Source organism: Misgurnus anguillicaudatus, chromosome 19, assembly GCF_027580225.2.
Source record: "Misgurnus anguillicaudatus chromosome 19, ASM2758022v2, whole genome shotgun sequence".
NCBI lineage: Eukaryota > Metazoa > Chordata > Actinopteri > Cypriniformes > Cobitidae > Misgurnus > Misgurnus anguillicaudatus.
The window spans coordinates 27324650-27347272 of NC_073355.2; the positions used below are offsets into that span (position 1 = coordinate 27324650).

General features: G+C 37.5%; 4 protein-coding genes across 9 annotated transcripts; 2 read left to right on the forward strand and 2 right to left on the reverse strand.

Moving 5' to 3' along the window:
* Positions 1-116: 116 nt before the first annotated feature.
* Positions 117-6776, reverse strand: kcna7 (potassium voltage-gated channel, shaker-related subfamily, member 7). 2 transcript variants are annotated; one of them, XM_055194068.2, is made up of 3 exons: positions 6597-6776; positions 5523-6278; positions 117-1728 (listed from the first exon to the last, which is right to left on the reverse strand). In XM_055194068.2, exons 2-3 carry the CDS (start codon positions 6213-6215, stop codon positions 820-822), a joined length of 1602 nt encoding a protein of 533 aa, XP_055050043.1. In that variant the 5' UTR covers positions 6216-6278; positions 6597-6776; the 3' UTR covers positions 117-819. The 2 variants fall into 2 exon arrangements, with proteins under 2 accessions (XP_055050043.1, XP_073713420.1); XM_073857319.1 differs by lacking the exon at positions 6597-6776 and having other exon boundaries at positions 5523-6279.
* A 680-nt stretch (positions 6777-7456) lies between these two features.
* hsd17b14 (hydroxysteroid (17-beta) dehydrogenase 14) lies at positions 7457-10202 on the forward strand. 2 transcript variants are annotated; one of them, XM_055194073.2, is made up of 9 exons: positions 7457-7716; positions 7802-7840; positions 7949-8040; positions 8120-8186; positions 8370-8461; positions 8667-8771; positions 8858-8925; positions 9066-9162; positions 9283-10202. In XM_055194073.2, the coding sequence occupies exons 1-9, from the start codon at positions 7629-7631 to the stop codon at positions 9424-9426; spliced, it is 792 nt and encodes a 263-aa protein (XP_055050048.1). In that variant the 5' UTR covers positions 7457-7628; the 3' UTR covers positions 9427-10202. The 2 variants fall into 2 exon arrangements, with proteins under 2 accessions (XP_055050048.1, XP_055050047.1); XM_055194072.2 differs by having other exon boundaries at positions 7461-7716; positions 7943-8040.
* A 410-nt stretch (positions 10203-10612) lies between these two features.
* bcat2 (branched chain amino-acid transaminase 2, mitochondrial) lies at positions 10613-18860 on the forward strand. Of its 2 annotated transcripts, none has more exons than XM_055194070.2 (11): positions 10613-11046; positions 11987-12061; positions 12533-12733; positions 13795-13905; positions 14052-14171; positions 14269-14432; positions 14681-14823; positions 15910-15995; positions 16117-16257; positions 16570-16644; positions 17591-18860. In XM_055194070.2, the coding sequence occupies exons 1-11, from the start codon at positions 11029-11031 to the stop codon at positions 17630-17632; spliced, it is 1176 nt and encodes a 391-aa protein (XP_055050045.1). In that variant the 5' UTR covers positions 10613-11028; the 3' UTR covers positions 17633-18860. The 2 variants fall into 2 exon arrangements, with proteins under 2 accessions (XP_055050045.1, XP_055050046.1); XM_055194071.2 differs by lacking the exon at positions 10613-11046 and adding an exon at positions 11072-11744.
* Positions 18861-19007: 147 nt separating this feature from the next.
* ifi35 (interferon-induced protein 35) lies at positions 19008-22300 on the reverse strand. 3 transcript variants are annotated; one of them, XM_073857321.1, is made up of 10 exons: positions 22199-22300; positions 21668-21699; positions 21510-21584; positions 21276-21431; positions 21069-21185; positions 20763-20907; positions 20553-20659; positions 20273-20459; positions 20093-20202; positions 19008-20005 (listed from the first exon to the last, which is right to left on the reverse strand). In XM_073857321.1, exons 2-10 carry the CDS (start codon positions 21677-21679, stop codon positions 19799-19801), a joined length of 1116 nt encoding a protein of 371 aa, XP_073713422.1. In that variant the 5' UTR covers positions 21680-21699; positions 22199-22300; the 3' UTR covers positions 19008-19798. The 3 variants fall into 3 exon arrangements, with proteins under 3 accessions (XP_073713422.1, XP_073713421.1, XP_073713423.1); XM_073857320.1 differs by having other exon boundaries at positions 21662-21699; positions 22199-22276; XM_073857322.1 differs by lacking the exon at positions 22199-22300 and adding an exon at positions 22035-22058.
* Positions 22301-22623: the final 323 nt, after the last annotated feature.

A 22623-nucleotide genomic window follows, 5' to 3' on the forward strand; every position in this document is an offset into this window, starting at 1 on the left:
GACACCATATATTCCCCTAAAAAGCATTTTGAATACACACACATTTCTCATTCATGGCTTTGTCGCTGAGTACAGCAATAATATGAGCAACAGCAGGTAAACAAGACTCAACACTAAACAATTCCAGATGAATTTACGACTTTAAACTGTCGCCTGACACACAAATCCCAGGAACATTTATGGAGGCAACTGGGTGATAAAATGCATGACATTTAAATGACACTGCTCAGAGTCTCTTACTATGAATAAGTCGTATGTCAAGAACTACAGTAAGGTCTTGACAGCAAAGGTGCAATGCTTATTGCACAACACAACTTAGCTTATGCCCGGTTAATTATTCCGTACACATTCTAGCATTAAGACGATAAAATGGCACTCTTTGAATAGATACAAATAGTTTCCACAAAAAAATACATTCAGTGATTTAACTTAATGTTCCAACTAGAACATTACGAAAGAATCTTCATTAGAAAGTTTTACACATACAGTAAACTCATTTTGAAAACATGATACAAATCATACACTTACATTAGATTTCAGTCATATCTTCAAAAATCGACAGGTCACCTAATATCACAATACCTAATAGCACACTCTTTATCCCCCAATGAATCATAGCTGACTCAAAAAAAATACTAAGTGCTTCCTTTAAATGTGTTATTGCTGGTCAGTGATATTTTAAAATGTCTTTATACCTCCTGTATTTCTTCCTCTGCCTGCTGCATCTAAAATTTCCAAAAGTACCTTCTGAGTTGCATGCTGTCGGCTCTTCTCCAATGAACCCGACACACGGCATCTCTCGTTTTCCCGTTTTGTTTCTCATACTTGGGTGACCAATGGCTCCCGTAGGCAAATGGCCCCATCTTTTTGCTCCCCAGAACAAAGCCCAGTTAGTAGAGTCCCATTGAGAGGAGCACAGATCCCCCTGTATGCCATGTCTCCTTCAAGAGGAGCATAGTCCCTATGTTCATCTGGCCCTTCCTCATCGTCGTCTTCTTCGTCCTTTCCTCCTTCCTTCTCCCAAAGGGAGGTATTGACATGGGTGTACTCCTGGTTGTCCTCGCACTCCATCTCGCGGTGGTAGAAGTAGCTGAAGTTCGAAACGATGACAGGAACTGGAAGCGAGATGGTGAGCACACCAGCGATAGCACACATAGAACCCACCAGCTTTCCGCCCACCGTCGTCGGGTACATATCACCGTATCCCACTGTCGTCATGGTGACCACAGCCCACCAGAAGGCTTCTGGGATGCTGGTGAAAGCCGTTTTTTCGTTGTCCACTTCTGCAAAGTAAACGGCGCTGGAGAATATGATGACACCGATGAAGAGAAAGAAAATGAGCAGTGCCAGTTCTCTTAAGCTGGCCTTTAGTGTCTGGCCCAAGATTTGAAGGCCTTTGGAGTGGCGAGATAGCTTGAAGATCCTGAACACTCTTACCAGACGGATGACCCTAATGATGGCCAGGGACATGCTTGGCGTGGCTCCCTTGGACTTGGCCAGCTCGGTGCCGAGCGTGACGAAGTAGGGAATGATGGCAAAGAAGTCAATGATGTTCATCACATCCTTGAAGAAGTACATCTTACTGGGAGAGCAGCTAAAGCGCATCACTAGTTCAAAGGAGAACCAGCATATGCACATGGTCTCTACCAGGAAGAACGGATCGTGAAATGGAGAGGAACCAGGGATGGTTATGTTTCCATTACTGGGATGATACTGGTATGCAACTTGCTGGAAATGGAAGAGATCAAGCGAAGAATGTAGAAAGGAGAGAAAGAAAAGGAAAATGAGTAAGACTTTGGGATGGAATGGCTGAGAGTACACGGTCAGAAAAAATGGTCAAAAATAGTACCTAGCTGTCACTGGGGCAGTACCTTTTAAAAAGGTACTAATATGAACTCTTTGGGTACAAAGGTACCATCCCAGCAACAGCTGGGACCATTTTTTCAGATCCAAAAACATAAATAAATATGGAAAAGAATACAATGTGAAATAAAAACTGAAAGTAATTGGAGATTCTCTGAGATGATAACAATAAATAAAATTTTTAAAAAATTAAATGTTGATCAAATTAACTATTTTCATTTTGCAGGTTTATGCTATTTCCAAGACTTATGTAATACCCGCAGACTCGTCACATTTTTGTACTAGACTTTGATCAGTTTATAAGACTTATGGTATTCCTTGGATACCCAGTTAGAGGTCTGGTATCTTATCTTTATTATTTATCATTACTGATGCACTTGTTGTCTAGTACAAGGAACTTCACTGCAATTAAAACTAATTTAGATTAGGACACTGCGTCAAACAACAGTCCGAGTCCTTTATTTGTTGTTTACGTGTGTGTGTGTGTGGGTTGGCATATGGGTGATTCTCACGAAATCCAGATTTCGAAGGTGTCCAGCATCAGGATTTTTAAAAAGCCCTTGAAGCCATTTTTTTGCACATATAAGATTAAAGTCTGATCTTACTATAACCATTATTTTTAGAGGATTTAAGAAATATTTCCTATAGAATTATTTAAAAAAAATGTAGATTATCATTATTAAAAATTATCATTACCGCAACATGATATTACATTAAATATATGCATTGACAAACTTATGTTTCGGTAATGAGAACTAAAAAGTTGTCTAGGTACTATGACAAACTAAATTTCTACTTTTATCTGGAGAGAAAAAATAAGAACTGCTTACCTGGTAGCCATCTTGAATGTCACAGTCAATTATGTCCCTTCCATAATTTTTTTTTAAATGTTAGGTCCTTGAGTGCTTAAACAATGATTGAAAATTGTTGCGGAGGATGAGAAAATTGGTCTTGGACACATTTATATTCCTTATAATTGTCTCTACATTTACAAATGATCACCAAATACTACATGTTTCTTTACTGTAAATGTTTAGAGTATAACATGCACTGAAGCTTTTTATTTTTTAGATTTTTTAATTATAAATATTACCATGTCAAAGAACCAAATCCAGTCATGGACACGTTGCGGTAATGAAAATGTTCCCCTTAAATGTGGAAAAAACAACAAAATTGGTTTGTATGATGTCATTTGAAATCATGTGCAAAATAGTACATGAAGAGATGTTTGTAACTGTATGCTTCGTATTTTGATACCCTAACTTTGCATTTACTTTATCAAAATGTTTCAAGACACCTCATTAGTCTAATTTTGTGAAAATCACCCATATTTGGTTTACGGGGACATGAATAGTGTATAATGACATGTTTACTATGCTATAACCATGGTTTACTGGACCCATAAACTGAAACGCTAAAAATTTTACTTTTTCATTGATTAAAGATTACCAACAGGTTTTTATGACATTGGGGTTAGGGTCTGGGGTAGGTTAGGGGAATAGAATATAACAGTTTGTACAGTATAAAATGCATTGCGTCTATGGATATGTCCCTGTAAACCACATATGCCAACGCGTGTGTGTGTGTGCGTGCGTGCGTGCGTGTGTGTGTGTGCACATCCAAATTAGTTTAAGTTGACTGATGACACTGTTGAAGCCAAACATGCTTTCCTACTTGACTGAAACAACTTGGTCGCTCATTTCACACCCACTTCATTGCTGTTAGGGTCATAGAGCACAACCTTTGACTCAAGGGAAATTAGTGCTCTTTGTCACTACATAAGAAATGACTTCTCTGAACAACACATGCTAAAGCCTCACTGTATCACATTTTAATCAATCAAATGCTTCTCAGCTGGTGCTTGCAAGTAAAACCATGGGCACGGGTAGGATTCCAGGATATACACACACTGATCCAATTCTATACCTTAAATGCACTTTCCATGAAGATGTGTTACCTGTAATACTAAATCGAGCATGTGGTTTTGCATTGAAAACGATGTTGAGAAAAGTATGATTTTAGATATGTATGTGATCTCGTTGGCTGTTAAGTGGTACAGCACATCCTTATTTTGACTTTGCTTAAGTCATTAAAAGTTCAAAATCTTACAGAAGTATGCGTTTCCATGCCAATTTCAGCCTTTGAGTCGGTCTGTTTATTAATACAAGCCCCCCTTTCTGTGATAATGTTCCCTGAAGGGTTGTCCTTACTCTAAAAATATCACCTGAGATCTCTAAGGTGAAACTTGAGAATGTGCCCCTAACTCTCTCTCTCTTTCTATCTATCTCACTCCCTCCCTCTCTCTCTCTCTCTCTCTCTCTCTCTCTCTCTCTCGTTTTACTCGCATTAGTTTACTTATCTGTCGTTATCCCTGCAGTACACTGAGCTGTTTTGGCAGTACGTTGGTTGGCCGATGAATTTGGATGGCTTATGGGAAACAAATTTGATACTCTTCATTGACTTTCACCCAGAGTCTCTCTTTCACCCTCACTGGATCAGACGCAGACGCTGCTTCATACTGTCACCTGTCAACTTGTCATTTCTCATCTCCTTTTCTTTTTTCTATCCGTGTTAGTCGGGTGCATCTTTCTGCACGGTCTGTTTTTCTGCTGCCCCCAAGCCCACTGGAGTCTCTGTGTTCTCAATCCGTGTATCAGATTTAATGACACGTCTAAAATAATCTCGGCGATAACCCTCCTCTCTTAACACTCGCTCCTACTCTCTTACGTTACGTCCTTTTTAAGTCTGTTTCTGTGATCTCCTATAGACAAGCTTAGCCTACTCTGTATACACTAGCTTGAGATTTTTCTCCCACAATGCATTTTTTTAGAGACCTAGCCTACTTTAATTTTAAATGTATAGACATCAGGTTGTTGGTTATGTCTTGTTAAGCAATTTACTCTGCTAAGATTTTAAATGTTTGTAATTGCATAATGTCTAAATTGGGGAGGCTTGGCGAGTAATTACTATTTAAAGTAGTTAAACCACAGTCAATATACATTTGAAGCTGAAGTTGGCTACACTAAGTAATGTATAATGTATAGGCAGCTGGTTGTTATGGCAGAAATAAGCCCTGACAATGTGATCAACACCTGACATGAAGCAGAGGGTCTTATATCACACCAAGGGGGCTTATTTCGCATTAACAACCGACTGCCTGTACATTATCCCACTTATTACACAACTATTTACCTTATAGGAATAATAATTTAATGAATAATTTGCTAATTTTTAACAAATGCAGACCTTCTGGGAGGAAAACATGTTTGAAGATGTTCAAATTTGGTCATTTGTAAATTTAATGTTATTAAAACACACATTTATATTGAATTTTTGTACCTATTAAAATAATTAGCAGTATCTGGGTTACGGTGTGTTATTAGTTTTGAGCAGTTGTTATCTGTTATCGCTACTGGCCAATCAGAATCAAACAGCTGTGTAATAAAAGGTTAATAACAGAAGTATAACCAAGTATATTAAAGCTGTTTAAGGTATTACAAAATTTTCAAACGTATCAGATTATATTATTTATATTTAATAAACTTCTTGTATGAACCTTGCTTAGAGTGTAAAAAATGGTTGACAGTACACTGGACTATGACATGTCAATCTTTTATGAATGGGAAAGTAGCATTTAATAACAAAATAACATCTCTCACCTCTCTCAGCTCCTTCTCTGATCTGAAGTCAGGCAGTGTCTCCAAACAGAAGATGAGGATGGAGACCACGATCACCATCACACTGATGATGGCGATGATGCGGGCACCACCAGAAGATTCTGGGTGTTCAAAGAGCATCCACAGCTTGCGTTGGATATCGTTAGCCGGCAGCGGCTGAGAAACCTCTTTAGGGAAACCTTCGTCCTCCTTAAACCGAGTCATGATGTCCTCTCCCAGCTCATAAAAACGCAGTTCTTCCATGAAAATGTCCAGGGGAACGTTGGCAGGCCGCCGTAAGCGCCCACCAGACTGATAGAAGTAGAGGATGGCATCAAAGCAGACTCGGTTACGGTCCAGGAAGATCTCATTGCGTAGAGGGTCGAAGTACTGCAGGCGACGCTCTGGGTCTCCAAGCAGAGAGTCGGGAAACTGGGACAGGGTCCGAATCTGCGTCTCATAGCGCATACCTGACACGTTGATGGCCAAGCGTTCAGACAGCGCCCAACCTCCTTTCCACAACGAACCAGATCTTCGAAGTTCTCTCTTCTTGTCACCTTTCTCTTTGTCACCTTTCTCTGCCATGTTGCGCTCTTCCTTGAGCTTTTTGTCACTCTCACTGATGTCTTCATCTACTTGAGTTTTCGCCTCTTTTTCTTCGTCTGATCCTCCACCACTGTTCCCAAGGTTGTCCATCTTTTTTCTTTCTCCGGTTTGCTGATCTGTACTTGGGACAACTTAGTTTCTTCTATATTCTCTCTTTACATTAGGTAGACACACAGTCACAGTCAAACAAAACTTATGACTTTTCACTACTTTCATTGTAAACCTTACAATGTCAATAAAAAGGGTCTGAAGTATAAAACATGCTTTTATCAAGGTAAAACAGAATTCACATATTATGTCAAAAGGTTTAGCTTTGTTGAGATTATTGTTAGTAATATTTCACATAAATGCTCACTTTGAAATGTTATAAATATAGAGGTATTTGTCTTGGTTTGTAAGAAGACACTTTATTTGCCACCTTATATCTTTTACCAGTAGTGCCCATAGTAATTACCATAGCTGTTTCCTTACCTACACCATGAGGTCCGTATCTTCTCTCCCCCTTCTGCCAGTCTGATAACCCTATGAGAAGGGTATGTGTCCAACGGGGGTATTTTCTCCTGTACACATTGAACCATAAGCTCCGTCCTGCCTTCTGTAAGTGAAGTTAGGAGACTTAAAGCTGTTTGTAGGTCACTGTCTTCACTCTCTCCCCTTACTCCTGCTGTGGCTCTGGGGAATGCTGTCATGTTGAAATTCAATCCAGACCCTCTCGTCCCCTCACCAACTCATTGCCCCAAAAATCTCTACACCAGCACCCCCTTAACATGTTTCTTATGCCTTTTAAAATCTATTCAAATTCTAATCAAGAGTGGCAATGTTTATAGTATTATGGTAAATAAATTAGTAATATAAATAATGCTTGTTTAGAATAACAAATAAGGGTAAGAAAAAGTGGTAATAATATGATGAAATTGAGTAAATAGTAATATTTTGTTATTGTTAGAATAAACAGATCTGTATGTGTCTAAAGATCACAACAGACAGCATGGCTTTAATAAAATGATTGTTTCGTTAGGCCTAATATGTTGTTTTTCTATCTATCACTTATTTTATATTTATACATTTATTAAAATATTTTTTATTCAATATTTACAAAAATAATTTTTTTAAATGAACTTTAAGTTAAATAATATAAAAAGTTTACGTGTTGAATCCAAAACAAAGTCTCATATCCACGTGATTTTATATGTGTTGACTGCCTCGTGATTTTAGGCGTGTTTGTGTTCATATGACGCTGCGCAGGCTGTTTGGCGTATTACATTGAAATACCGCGAGAACGAGTCGAAAGCACATATTAAGAATGTTTCTCGCGATGCTTTGATATTATACGTTGACGGTCTGCACCGCGCAGTTTGACGTCGAGCATGTCGTTCTGGTGCTACTTCTCTAGCATAGTAGAAACGAAACCGCTTATTCAGCGGACCCGTTCAATCATTTGCGACGTTATTTCAGACATTATTTGCATTTTCTGCATAAGCTGACGTAAAGTGCAGAATTGACATGGCTTGTGCTCAACGCTATCTAAACAAAGTTGTCATCGTTACTGGAGGATCTAAAGGCATCGGAAGAGGCGTCGTTAAAGTGTTCGGTAAAGCATTGGTTTTGTTACAAATAACATAAGTAGAAAGTGTGCAAATAATAATAATAATACACATGCCATGTTTGCTTTGCAGTCCAGAATGGGGCAAAAGTTGTGTTCTGCGCACACGAGGGTATGGCATACAATAATAAACTTTTTCTAACTAGGCTTGCTAATATAATTTCATACATTTTACGTTTATTAAATGCAGTTCACTTTAAACAATCATGTTAAGTGACAGATGGTCAGTCTTTGGAGTGTGAGCTGAACAAGGAAGGACCGGGCTCGTGCATGTTTGTGTCTTGTGACATGTGTAAAGAGGATGACATTAAGGTAACGTTACGCAAATGCTTTCATGTGCCGCTATTTTGAAGTGCCATTTTGCTCAATCTATTCTTTTTTCACCCTTAAGCGATTAATAAATGTAACGGTGGGCCGGTTTGGACAAATAGACTGTTTGGTAAACAACGCTGGGTGGCGTAAGTCGACCTTTTATTTACTTTATATGAAAAATATCTTCCAATATCTATAATATCAGATGTGGTTACCAGTAGAATTTTTAAAAAATTAACAAATGTATCCAGTGAATATTCAGATTTTTGCAATTATATTTAATTTTAAATAAATTAATTATATACCTGTACATTCTGATGATACATTAGACCCCCCTTACAAGGCCATAGATGACACTACTGCAGAAGAGTTCAAAGACCTGCTTAATCTGAACCTCATTGGTTACTTTCTTGCTTCTAAGGTAAGGTCCTCTATAATGTGAAGACCAAGAGGTTACCACATGTCTGTACTACATTACCTACCTGTATATATCTATTTTATTTTTAGCTTTTCTGATTTCTCTTCCCTCACACTATATTTTTCTACTTAAAACCTTTGTGTTATTATACTAAGTGTAAAATGACTACAAAAAATGTTATTTCCCTTTTTTTTCTTGCACTTAACAGTATGCCCTACCCTACTTGCGCAAAACGCAAGGTAATATTATCAATATTTCCAGCCTGGTCGCATCGATAGGTCAGAAAGGTGCTGCTCCTTATGTTGCTACCAAGGTAGGTGCTTGTGTTACATAAATAATAATTAAAACAGGGTTGTCTTATAAATTTGGATTAACTGTAGCACTGTCTAAATCCACAAGGGGGCGATCATTGCCATGACTAAAGCGATGGCTGTTGACGAGAGTCGGTATCAAGTACGAGTCAATTGGTGAGTCAGATAAATTATCCTGTCATTCAATCAGTTTTACTTTTAATTCATATCTAGACTATTTATGCTTTTCTGTTTATATTTATTCCTATAAAAAATCCACATCAGTAAACATCATCCACTTTAATTCTTATTAATAGCATCTCTCCAGGTAATATAATGACACCTTTGTGGGAGGAGCTTGCTAGCCACACTGAAGACTCTTCTGCTACTATTAAAGAGGGAGAAAATGCACAAGTAAGTGATTGTATGAGTAAAAAAACAAGAGAAGCAGGTGGGTGGTTGTTCAGCTGTGGAAGTATTATGGTTCGTTTGATGGTTGGTCTGTATTAAAGCTTTCTCGCTTCTGCTTTACAGCTGATTGGTCGAATGGGAACGGAGGCTGAGAGTGGACTGGCTGCCCTCTTCCTGGCAGCTGATGCCACTTTCTGTACTGGAATAGACTTGCTTCTGAGTGGAGGGGCTGAACTTAACTACGGTTTCAAAAGCCAGGTTCCATAATTGAAGACGACTCATAAAATAACAGTTTCATTCCACTAAGTGTTTGCCTTACAGTGCTGCTTTTAAATGATTATTTGGTTTTTTAGCAATTAATTCATAAGACTATACTTTCTAAATCAATGCACTCTTGTAAAATCATAGTTTTAATTAAAGTTTGATTAGTAAACTATAGTGTTTACCATTTACAGTGCCAAACACTCTGGTTAATAACCCTGGTTAAGATTCAGTCAAAAGTACATCATTTTATACCCTTAGATTCCTATTGATTTATACATGTGACATATCATGTCATTCATTATTGCACGTTTACTAAAATTCCAAGTATTCATGTAAAAAAACATGTTTACTACTTTCCATGTAGCACTTTCATGCTGACATTTAAGGTATGGTGCACATAATTGTTACATTTACAACTGATTACAATATTCTGTAGAAAGTGAAAGATTTTTTTTAATGAGGTATCTCTAACAGAATTAGTTTGAAATGTAAACGTATTTATGTACTGCGTGTTCAAAATATTATATTCAAAGAATTAAAAATACATAAATGTTACACGTTTATCAAAGGGACTTGATCTATCTAAACTGTGATTTAATGTCCATGACTGACTTTTACATTACTATACACCAGCAAGCTGGTTTGTTACGCAATCATTACATGATTTAATTTGTTGTATGTTTCTTACTCTTAAAGGGTTGTGATTTGCCAGCTTTTTATAAATGTATTTTATAAATTGCAAAAAAAATTTACAAAATAAAAAGCATTTTTTACGAATAGCCTATGTTTTGTATATTACTAATATAATGTTAGCTGTAATTTAAGGGAAAAGTAACTAATTTTTCACAAGGTTGTCATTAACAGAGAAAGGAGATTGAAAGCAATATTACAGCAATACTTAAAACACAAAAAACAGGACCTGCAGCAATGTGGTCACGTGGCTTTGTTTACAGTAAAGAAAACTTTAACCCAGATTACAGTATATTTTATTTTCATCACATCAGTTAAAAGTGTACATAAAATAGTTCTTCCAAAATTCCAATAAACCAATCATTTAACCGGTTTAGACCAACGCCTCATTTGCCAACCAATGAATGATATAGGCTACTGTTTTCAGCATTGACCTCGATTAACACCGTCTGACTGCATTGACTTCACGGCGCCTCTTTATCCAATCAGATGCAAGAGATCTGTCACGCCCATCCACTGGTGTTATTATTAACCCATTGAAGGACAAACATTTCATACAGTTGTGATTGCGTCATACTTTTTTCGTAAAACACTATCATGTGCATTCAGTGGTCAGATATATGCAAATAACCAATGTCTCCTCAGTTAAAATGTTGTCCGCTGTTTTTACCGCTATGGCTCATACACAATAAAACAAACAAACAATCATATTTAAGATTTCAAACAATATTTGGATACAGAAATCACTGTTGAAAATATTTGAATGAAACCAAACGACGAAAAAAAGGAAATGTTAGGATCTTAACCGATTCAAAACCCCGAGAACATTACCGCCATAATGCGAGGCGTCCAATCCGGAACGTAGAGATCACGCAGTTGCTCCCACTCGGACTAGTTTACCATTCATTCGCAGCAATGGCAGCCCTTAGGACGGTGAGTTCAAAGAGCAGTTTATCTATCACGTATCTGTCTTTCGTTTTCAAACCCATCTGTTAATATTTAATCGAACTGGAGTGTGACTATCAAATCAAAGATAAACAATGTTGCGTATTTGCAACAAGCGAGATAATGATCAAAAACGAATAGCGTTTCGCTTCAATCGTGTACATGCACGTTTTAAATATTTGAATTATACACCTATGTGCTGTGTAACCGCGTCATTCGTTGATTTTCACTTTGAAGACCTGCGTATTATTATTGTTAGTAGTATTATAATGACCTGTAAACAAGTATGGACTCTTGCGCTGGGAAGACGTTTCACGTGCCACGTATTTATAACTTAATCCGCTTTGCAGGGTCGTCGAGGCGACCCACAAGATATAGCAGAGAGTTATTGTGTTATTGTAAGAGTACACATATTCATTGTGTAAACAATAACCTATTGAAACAGCACAAGGAATCAAATACAAGAAGGTCAGACTGCTGCGCGTGCGCGGTTTCTGCTGAAAACTACCAGAAACTGGTTTTAATTATAAACAGCTTATGCTAATATTTATAAGGAATCCATTCGAAAATGTGTCTGTTATCAGCATTTTCCACAGGTTTTGTTTTGCTGTTCAGCCATTTATAGCTATTTAAGGCACAGTGTATGACCCAGCTGTCTCCTTGTGCACATGCCAAACAAAGTGCAGGTATATACAATGATATGCATGAATGACTCTCATCTCATGAGGGCTAAACAACATATACTCTGTGATTAGGTGCAAATGTGCAATAAAACACTTTTTCTGTTCTTTACATTTGCCATAATTAGCAGACGCTTTCATCTAAAGTGATTTACATATGAGAGGGCATTTAACATTTTGTCTTTATGGGTTTCAAATCTGTCAACTTGGACTCGCCTCTGTTAAATAAATAGTTTGTGTTTTTCAAGGCACTCAATGGACGCCTTCTTCAGTCACTCCCCCTGTCATTTGGATCGCTGCGGTTTGCCAGTTCTTCCTTTAAGGTATTTAAAAAAAACCTGCAGAGTCAGATTTATGCACCATTCCTGTTCCCCATATCTACCTAAACCAGGTCTTGTGACTCTGTGTGGCTCTGATCACATACAAATGTTATCTATATCACCTGGTAAGGTCTTATTTTTTGGTACAAGTGGTGTTGGATTCCCAGAAGTTCATTCTCTGAAGTGTTGAACTGGCTATGGTGTCACCTTAAGAGATCTGACTTGCCTTTCTTTTTTGCCTCTGCTCTTTTACTCGCTTTCTTTCTTCCAACAACCCCCCATCTTCTCATCGCAATTTAATTGTTTAATTCAGTTTTTTACGTACTAGCTTGCATGTTGAATCCAGATCTGTTTATTAAGTGCATGTGCAATCAGTGATAATGAATATGAACCTCTCCACATACCTGCTTTACTCCCTGCCCCTCTCTCTTTCCATTCTCTCTCTCTTTCTCCCTCCCCATTTATTTTGGCCAGTTTGCGGATCTTACCATAGAGAGGAACCTTGAACCGAAGCCAAAGCCAGACCCCTCCACGCTGGTGTTTGGCAAGCAGTTTTCAGACCACATGCTGACCATCAATTGGTCGGCAGCTGGAGGATGGGAAAAGCCTGCGATCAAGCCCTTCCAGAATTTGTCCCTTCACCCTGCATCTTCAGCCCTGCATTACTCTATAGAGGTGAGGGGTTCACATATTAGTGTACAAGGAAGACCAGCTGTTTTTAAATAATATCAGACTTTCTTTATCAATGCATAAAAACACAGCAATAAAGCAGAGCTGCAAAGTTGTTTTATAAAGTTTCCATGATCATTTTATTAAAGGGACACTCCACTTTTTTTGAAATTAGGCTCATTTTCTAGCTCCCCTAGAGTGAAACATTTGATTTTTACCATTTTGGAATCCATTCAACCGATCGCTGGGTCTGGCGCTAGCACTTTTAGCATAGCTTAGCATAATCCATTGAATCTGATTAGACCATTAGCATCGCGCTAAAAAATAACCAAAGAGTTTTGATATTTTCTATTTAAAACTTGACTCTTCTGTAGTTACGTCGTGTACTAAGACAGACAGAAGATTAAAAGTTGAGATTTTCTAGGGAGATATGGCTAGGAACTGGCATAATAATCAGACATTTGCTGCCGTAACATGACTGCAGGAGGCGCAATGATATTGCACAGTGCCTAATAATAGTCCCCTGGTATTGAAAGTTACTAAGAGGAATATTTTCGACTGCTGCGTAATATTATTGTGCCTCCTGCAGCCATATTACAGCAGCAAAGTCCTTGATTATTACGCCAGAATGAGAGTATAGTTCTAGCCATATCTGCCTAGAAAATCACAACTTTAAATTTTCTATCCGTCTTATTACAGGATGTAACTACAGACGAGTCAAGTTTTAAATAGGAAAAGTATCGAAACTCTTTGGTTATTTTTTAGCGCGATGCTAATGGTCTAATCAGATTCAATGGATTGTGCTAAGCTATGCTAAAAATGTTAGTGCCAGACCCAGAGATCGGCTGAATGGATTCCAAAAAGGTAAAAATCAAATGTTTAACTCTAGGGGAGCTGGAAAATGAGCATATTTTCAAAAAAAAAGTGGAGTGTTCCTTTAAAGGTATTGCTAGTAGTTATTAAGTTATTGTAGTTCATTTATATCGTCTATTGTAGTACTTGTTGTTTGTCTGATGTGTTATTGTTGTTATTTGGTCTGATCCTGTCTGTGCTTCTGTTACTCTCAGCTCTTCGAGGGCATGAAGGCATTCAGAGGAGTAGATAATCACATCCGTCTCTTCAGGCCCATGTTGAATATGGAGCGCATGTACCGCAGTGCTGTAAGATGCTGCCTGCCTGTAAGTCTTGTTTTCAAGTCTTGAGCATTTGCAAACCCACTTAATTTTATTGGCTGTTACCCTGGGAGATTATCACGTTTCAATAAAGTCAGTCGGAGCCACATCTTCTCCCATCTCCATCAGCATATTGTCTCTGTCTGTGTTAGACATTTGATAAAGTGGAACTGCAGGAGTGTATTAAGAAGCTGGTCGAGGTCGATCAAGAATGGGTACCGTATTCCACAGACGCCAGTCTGTACATTAGGCCAACATTTATAGGAATTGAGGTAAAACATCTAAATCCTTTCACCAATGACAAAATCAATACAACAATTTAGTTTTTTTGGGTGAAGAAGATCATGCATTGTTGTTTTGTCATCTCAGCCTTCTTTAGGTGTGGCACGAGCAGGTCATGCTTTGCTCTTTGTCATTATTGGGCCGGTTGGACCTTATTTTGCGACTGGAGGGTTTAGTCCTGTGTCACTTCTGGCAGATCCACGTTATGTTCGGGCCTGTAGAGGAGGTGTTGGGGAATACAAAATGGGGGGGTGAGTGTTTACAAAACTCTTATTGAGAATTTGTTGTAAATCCTCAGCAGTCTTTCCCTTTAGACTCATGTGCTGCTGTTTTATGTTTACTTGCAACTGTGTTTGGGGCCGTCTTATCAGTATTTGTTAGTCAAAGCTTGTAATGCTGCCCCCTTGTGGTGTGTTTATATAAAAATGCAATTGTTTTGCAGTGTTTTCTTCTTGTTTTGTTTTTTGAATGTATCATTGTATTGCTTTTCGTTTCTCAGTAACTATGGACCGACAATTGCTGTTCAGAGTGAGGCAGCAAAGAAGGGCTGTCAGCAGGTCCTCTGGCTTTATGGAGACGATGAGGAGATCACTGAGGTCGGGACTATGAATCTCTTCATTTATTGGACCACAGAAAAAGGAGGTGAGGAGTGTGTGAATTAAAGTTTGCAAAATAATGACTGATATATTAATCATTCTTTCTTGTTTAAAGGGGTGCTTGAATGGGTGGAGGCATTCTGACTTAATAACACAGTTATAGAGTTGTTTCCTCATGCTAAACGTAGGCAAAGTTGGGCGTGTTACAGAGTATTTCTGTGCCGAATGCACTTCGCCAGGGTTCGTACAAGTTTCGGAAAGTTTTTTTCGATTATGAGTCCAGCTGACATTTCAGGGTTTTTCTATATGTATGACTTCTTTATATGGGCACTTCCCCCAGAAAACCCCGCCCACCCGTCAATCAGTGGAAGATGATAGAACTTCCAAACATCACATCACGCGACAGCTTTGTTTAATTTCAAAACTCAACAATGGCACGAAAGAAGAAGTGTGTTTTTGGATGTAAGAAGAAGAAAGCCAGCCTTATGGAAACAATGGATATAGTTTATTATCCGGGGTAGCAGCGGAGCTTTGTGTGTGTGTGTTTGATGCACTGGATTTCATTGAAAAGTCCCAACCGGGTCATGAGTTGAATGCGGTAAGTAAGACTTCTGTCTTATGTTGGAAATAGGCGTGTACATATGATTCACTACATGTTCGTGTCATTTATATAATAAGTTAAACAGTGTTGTATAGTGTTGCATGACTCGTACTCGCTCCTCCCGCGGTAGTAACTCCTTCTTTATTTTTTCGTACGTTATTGGAAAGATTCAGTAAAGCTAATCTTTCTTTTATAAATATGATTAAACTAAAGACTCTTCGGGGATATAAAGGATGTCATACTACTCTATAGGTACTCCAGATTAACATAAAAAATGCAGAAACAACATGTGTTATGTGAGCTTTAACATTTACAAACATTCAATATGAATGTTGCTCTTTAAAGGGGTCCTTGATTATGATTTCACTATTTAACTTTCAGTTAGTGTGCAGTGTCGCTGTTTGAGCATAAACAACATCTGCAAAGTTACAGCACTCAAAGTTCAATGCAAAAGGAAATATTTTCTTTAACCGAAATCGCTTCTCATAAACAGCCCCTTTAAATTGAAATGTGTCTTTTTTGCATGTATAGAGAAGGAGCTGGTCACCCCCCCACTAGATGGCATAATTCTTCCAGGAGTCACCCGGCAATCTCTGCTGGATCTTGCAAGAGAATGGGTAAGAGAAAGCGAGTCATGCTAATGCCGTGCTGTTTCACACATCACATATTCACACCAAAGTTTTTCTAGGTGTTGCCATAACTGTACCATACATTTTAGGGTTTGTGGTTCTTTTTCAGGGGGACTTCAAAGTGACCGAGCGCAAAATAGTAATGAAGGAGCTGATAAATGCTTTAAATGACGGACGGGTTCTCGAAGTGTTCGGCTCTGGTACCGCATGTGTGGTTTGTCCCGTTGGCAGCCTGCTCTACAGAGAAAAGGTAATACACACTTGAATGCTCTATTGCAGCGGTCACCAATTCTGTTCCTCCTGCATACTTTAGATCCAACCGTGCTTTAGCACACCTGCCGCTAATTTTTAGGTAGCCGTGAAAATCTTGATTAGCAAGTTCAGGCGTGTTTGATTGGGGTTGTAGGTAAACTCTGCAGGAAAGTAGATTTCCAGGAACAGGGTTGGTGACCATAGGCCTATTGCATTTAGAGTCTATTTTTGCATTAATGCCTATTTAAAACTTTCTATGAGTTTGTGATAAAAAAATATAGAACACAATTGCATATTGTTTGTTTTTCAGACCTACCAAATTCCTACAATGCAGAATGGTCCAGATCTTGCTAAAAGGTTCCATAAAGAACTCACCGATTTGCAGGTATAGCATTTCTGTATTAACTACATAACTCTGTTCTCTATTAAATCTGATCTCTATCCGCTTGTTAAGTCATGTTGTAAGGAATACTGTTTCTGGGTCCAAGCCTCTATTCATTTAAATAGAGGATATTACTTGAACAGCTTTTTGTGAGCACTATTTATTCATATTATACATTTAAGTGAATATTTTATAAACTCTGTTTATAAACTCATTTAACTCATTCCCCGCAACCATTTTTCATGATTTTCACAAAAGTTTAATGCCTCCCAGAAAATGCTCCTCTTTAAATATATAAACATACAATATATTAAATGAAAGAACAGACCCTCTGCTTTAAAAAAAAAGGTCCTACCCTAATTAGTTCTCTTTTTATCAACCTTAAAATATATTGGTAGGTTTCTTCAAAATCACAAAATTTTGAGCAAAAAGCTGAGATAATTCCATTTTTATAGAGGACTTTTGATGGAGATCAGATGCAGAGCGATCCTAAAAACTACACGGACATACAGCTGTTTGCCCTGGGGCGATACTTCCGGGTTTAATAAGTTGCAGAAGAGTACCTGGTGGATAATAGCGGTATTGCGGATTGAGATAACTCGTCAATGGCGGGGAAAGAGTTAAAGTGCATTTAAAGGCGGGGTGCATGATTCCTGAAAATCACTTTGGAAAAGGGAGTCGGGCCGAGTACCCAAACACACCTGTAGCCAATCAGCAGTAAGGGGCGTGTCTACTAACTGACATCATTGCCTGGGTTGCATATGTGTGGGGCGGGTCTATCAAAAGAAGGTCCAGGTTCTATTGAGGTAGGGGTGTGTTTGCCTTTAAGATCGGTTGGACCCGGAAGTACTGCATGACATCGGATTTAACAATCAGATTTTTGAAATTTTTCTTATACAATCTGTTTTTGCCCTGTCTAAACCTCTCTCTATTTTTTCTCCATGCACAGTATGGACGCAAGCAAAGGGACTGGGCACCACTGGTTGTCTGATTGGTTCGATTTGTTGATGTCTTTGCCTGAAAAATGGCCAGATCTCGTGTCTAAAACCTCATCTCATGTATTAGTGTGTGGACTTGAAATAGGGATGTTATTCTACAGTAGCAACCTCTCTAAGTGAGTAATCATGTATTAAACATATGCAGTCTTTTAAAACAACCTAACATATTACTTGCTTAGAGATCTGTATGGCACAATTTAGCAGTGATTGTCCTGTTTAGCACAAGCATTATAAGCAATGTATAAGTAACTTGGAAGAAAGGCACAATACGTAAATGTATTTTTTTTTCTTGCAGTAGCCTACTTACTTGTCCAGTTTATAAATTTTTCATACTTCCATCCTAAACTTCAAAGGTTTCTTGTTGTATCCAAAGTGACTGAAAAGTTGTTTAATATTTTTCCATAAACACTTAACTGTAATAACATTATAACTTTTATATAGAGGGTATGGTGCTAAGATATTATAGGCAGTTGAAAAGTAGCACAATTCTGCACATATTCATTTTAATGTGAATATATATTTGCACAACTGCTTGTTTAGAGAGGACGGTTAAGAAAGAAAAAAAGTTAAGCTGCTTTTTAAAAAATGCAGCAGTGGCAGTAAGATTGACCTAAATGTTCTAAGTCAAAAACATTAAAGTGTAAATTATTGTGTATGTCCAAAAAATCATGTGCTACTACAAGGACAATATATTTTTACCTTGGAGCTTAAACTGATCTAATACACGCACTGAATGGCTAAAGATGCACAAAGGTCCTGATAGCATCTCTACAGATCATTAGAAAGAGTCCTGGTGTAAGGATTATAAGTGCACTATAGGCTGGTGATCTATATGATATTTGGAACAATGGTGTGATCTGTATGTGTGTGTAATATCAAATAGCTTTGAGGTTTGAGAATGTATCGGTTTTAACTTATTTCTGCAGTTGTTTTAATGGTTATACGGTTAGAATTCCTGTTTTTTTACTGTTTGATCTGTTACCTTTTGGGGTTCATTTTAGACCTGTATTTTAAACCTACGTGTACACTCCACATCTTCTGTAAGTGCCTGATGGAGGTGGCTGTTACTTTCTATGTTGACCTATGTATCATTTGCATTTGTCAGTTATTTTACTGTGGGTTCTGCTGCTGTTGTGTTCACAATTTATTTGTTTTGGTATTTGGGGTTGATTTTCTTCGATCACGGTTTTTACAAATAAATTCAATTTGCGTCCACATAAATTTCTGTCTTTCTGTTTAAGGTTTTAAAAAAATATTATTTATCCAGTGTACGAAGCTCAGTTGCTGGTGTATTCATATCTTGTATGTTTACATACAAATGCACATCCGGGTATTTGTCTCACATAAACGGTAACATTTACAAACCAGTTTTGCTTCATAGGCAGTTTTGGCACATTTATTCGTAAGACTGGTTTTGTCTTTCACAGTAACCATGACCATAATTTTTCACTTAAATTTATGCATGGTAGGTACTTCAAAACTATTGCATTGACTATACTTGAGTACAACTTTTAAATGTTTTACTCTATGAGACATTTAACTTCTGACTTATCTCAATCCCACATTTTCCCATAGATAAGATTTACAAACATGACCATTTTTTTTCCAACTAAAGCCTGTAATAATAGAATAGCTCCTATGTATTAATGAATTTTATAATGTCTATATTTAAATATGTATAGCCCTTAAAGTGTAATGAGTTTAAGATAATCAAATAAATAGATAGAAAATTACTCAAAAATTAAAAATCTGTCATCATTTACTCACCCTCATTTTACAAACCTAATGTCTTTCTGATGAACAGTTAGGAAGATATTTTGAGGAACGTTTTCCACCAAACCATTTATGAACCACATCCACCTCCACAGTAGGAAAAAAGGATACTATGGAAGTAAATGGGGTCCACGAATGGCTTGGTTACAAACATTTCTCAAAATATCTTCCTTTGTGTTCATCAGAACAAAGAAATTGATATAGGTTTGTTACAACATTAGAGTGAGGTAATTATGACAGATTTTTCATTTTTGGGTGAACTATCCCTTTAATTGACCCAAATCAGAAGATCATGAAATCTGTAGTCTTTCTGGCCCAAAATCAGCATAAGATCTAATAGGTATTCAGGTTTACTGGCTGTACAGTATCAGTACAACTGTTATGTTTTAGACGCTTTGGCTGTCTTCAGGGTCCTCTGTAAAAACAGCCAGGGTGGTGTGGCCAATGGGGTTGTATATGATGCTCTCCACCTCTCCGCCACCATTGGTTGCCTTCTGAAAGTGGATCTCCAGATGGTCCTGCAGATTCTCTAGTTCCATAATGTCAGGGATGCCTGTTAGCTGAACTGTGCGCAGGCACATCGAGTTACCGGTCTGAAAGTGACAGTAAGGCTTTTAGTCTGATTTGCATTGATCTTAATAGCAATTTGTATTAGCATCATGAAAAGCAATTCTATTTACCTGAAGCTGTGAAATCTCGCCGTTGAGGAATGGAGTAACCTTCACTTTGTAGGTCTCGGTTTTCATGATTTCTACTCTGTGTTCCAGTTTGTCTGTAAGACCTTTGGCGACTAAAGGCAAAAGAGAATTAAAACATAATGTGCGAAGCTGCCAAATCAAACAAATTTAGAATGAACATACCATTATTTTCTGTAAAGGTTATGACCACAGTGCCAGAATCATGCAGCATGTCTATATCATCCACATCGCCTCCTCCATTTCTTTTCTTAGCGAAATGGATATTAAGTTTGTCTAGCAGTTTTTCCTCAGGTACTTTATTTGGCAGGTTAGAGACTAAGATTCTGTGTGGGCAAATCTGTGTGTCCATCTAATAAACAAGAAAAAGATGTCGGACAATTTTAAATCATGAATATAATCCAGCAAAAAGATTACACCTAGGAGGTCTCTTTCTTCCTGTTACCTCAATATAGGCAGGTACCAGGAACTGAATTGGTTGCGCCTGTACATTAATGGTACATTCCCCGAGCTGCACCTTATGTTCCTTCAAGCTCAAAACCTTTTGAGCCACTAAAAATCAGGTTAAAAGGTCAAATTTAGAAACGATTTCTAAAAAGAAAAGAAAGCCTGTATTGTCTATATTTCCAGGTGTGACAGAAAAGGTTTTTCTGACCTCCTTCATCCTCAAAGGTGATCAGTGCTGTCCCACCCTCCATCGGATAAACTATGCGGGGTTTCACATCAAAGCTCTGACACTGTGCACCTTCTTCTGTCTTTCCTTTAAATACAACCTTCTTCTCAGGCACTGCTGTAGAGATCTATAGAGAAAACAAAGATTCGGCCTCAAACTCAGGGAGAATTTAAAATACAATGATTTTAGATATTTAGGTATATAATTCATTATTTAGGAGATAAAAAGTAATTTCATGAAATTAATGAAATTTAGATTTGACCATGTTTCCTTGAAGGTCATACCAACCTCAGTTTTCTGTCTTAGAAGGTCATTTTTCTTCTCCACACTTTCCAGCTCCTCCTTCATTCGCATGATATCTGTTCGGAGTCTTTCCTGCTCCTTTTGTGAAGTGCTCAGTTTCTCCTGCACAAATGTGACCCATTAACCAACAAGAATTATGGTAAAAACGTTGTCTTTATTAAAATGTATTAAGATATATTTATTTACACACACCTGCTCTTTCTCCAAACTCTCAGTACGTTTTTTGTTGTCTACCTCAAGATAATTTTTTTTGTCTTCAATGCGTTGTTGAAATTTCTTAGCGAAGGATTTGTTGTTTTCTATTGCGTCTTTAATTATATCATGTTCCTTTAATAAAGCTTCATGTTGACACTGTAGACAGACCAGATCGAGGTAAGTAATGGCTTGTTTTCATGTTAAGAGATGTCCAGCATTACAACCCTGTACACACTTGCATTTGTTGATCTCCTTCTGTATGTTCTCCAGGGTTCCCATAGAATCACCGTTAACAAGGGAGAAATCCTGAGAGTTGACAGACAGAAAAACATTGTAATAAAATATTTATAGATGTGAATACAAAAATTTTTTTTTATAAGTACCTTTACCTCGGTAGACATCTGTACAAACGAAGTAACCTCTGAAAAACAAACATTGCTGTAACACGAGGCAATACCACCCTCCCCATGTACTATGTATAAATTAAAATCTGTAAGTGATGACTTTTATTTAATCTTTATGTAGCCATATAAATTTGTGTTGTGCGCCGTCATCCTGGTAATAAAGAACTGAGCTAAAACCCAAATCAGGAAATGACCTCAAAATTGTTGTTAAAAGAGCAAACTGCATTATAAAACTTTATATTTTAAAGTTAAACAGTGTAATTGAATGCGTTAGCGTTATTTTACAGAACGTTATTTAGTCTAGTTAATTTTCCGTTTGTACAAAAGGGTGACATTAAACACTTTTACTTACTAGCCTACTGCGTCTGTCACTGCAATCTTTTAACAAAATAGGACGTATAGTAACTAAAACAATTTAAAACTTACAAGAAATTGTCATTAAAACTCTCTTCCGTTTAGAATTAAGTATTTTGTGCCTAAGTATAAATAAATAAAGAGATAAAAAGAAATTCATACCGTCAATAAACAAACCACAGCTCACACACTACTTTCGCTTTCGTTTCTGTTGATTTGAGGGGCGTCACAATTCCTCCGCAAGAAGTTTAGATCACAGTTAAAAATAATCATGAAAAGTCTATTTTAACCTTATATTTGTCTTTACAAACAGTACTGTAGCACCAAAATGATGCAGATATTTAATATTTGGTCATATTTTAACATTCATATTTAGACATATTTTCCTTTTTTACTTACTTTGTTATTACACAATAAATTAGGTCTAAACATTGGGAAGTTTTCAACTGTACATATGTTTTATAATAATAAAGTTTTGCTAATTTTGACTATAGGGAATTTACTTTATCCACCCCCTTTACTTCACCCACCTGTACTATGAGTCACAGCAACTGTAGGGAAACATGGAGCTACTTTGTTTATAGGTT

What these genes read in the sequence shown, in the direction of transcription:
- kcna7 (XM_055194068.2), bottom strand. Translation starts at nt 6,215, where the DNA reads ATGGACAACCTTGGGAACAGTGGTGGAGGATCAGACGAAGAAAAAGAG. An exon ending in CAGAGAAGGAGCTGAGAGAG is followed by an intron (nt 1,729 to 5,522) that starts GTGAGAGATGTT and finishes TTCCATTTCCAG; the next exon opens with CAAGTTGCATACCAGTATCA.
- hsd17b14 (XM_055194072.2), top strand. Translation starts at nt 7,629, where the DNA reads ATGGCTTGTGCTCAACGCTATCTAAACAAAGTTGTCATCGTTACTGGA. An exon ending in AGGCGTCGTTAAAGTGTTCG is followed by an intron (nt 7,717 to 7,801) that starts GTAAAGCATTGG and finishes TTTGCTTTGCAG; the next exon opens with TCCAGAATGGGGCAAAAGTT. An exon ending in GTTACTTTCTTGCTTCTAAG is followed by an intron (nt 8,462 to 8,666) that starts GTAAGGTCCTCT and finishes TGCACTTAACAG; the next exon opens with TATGCCCTACCCTACTTGCG.
- bcat2 (XM_055194070.2), top strand. An exon ending in CCCTGCATTACTCTATAGAG is followed by an intron (nt 12,734 to 13,794) that starts GTGAGGGGTTCA and finishes TGTTACTCTCAG; the next exon opens with CTCTTCGAGGGCATGAAGGC. An exon ending in TTGGACCACAGAAAAAGGAG is followed by an intron (nt 14,824 to 15,909) that starts GTGAGGAGTGTG and finishes TTGCATGTATAG; the next exon opens with AGAAGGAGCTGGTCACCCCC.
- ifi35 (XM_073857320.1), bottom strand. An exon ending in TTCTAAGACAGAAAACTGAG is followed by an intron (nt 20,908 to 21,068) that starts GTTGGTATGACC and finishes TTTTCTCTATAG; the next exon opens with ATCTCTACAGCAGTGCCTGA. An exon ending in AACCTTTACAGAAAATAATG is followed by an intron (nt 20,203 to 20,272) that starts GTATGTTCATTC and finishes TTTTGCCTTTAG; the next exon opens with TCGCCAAAGGTCTTACAGAC.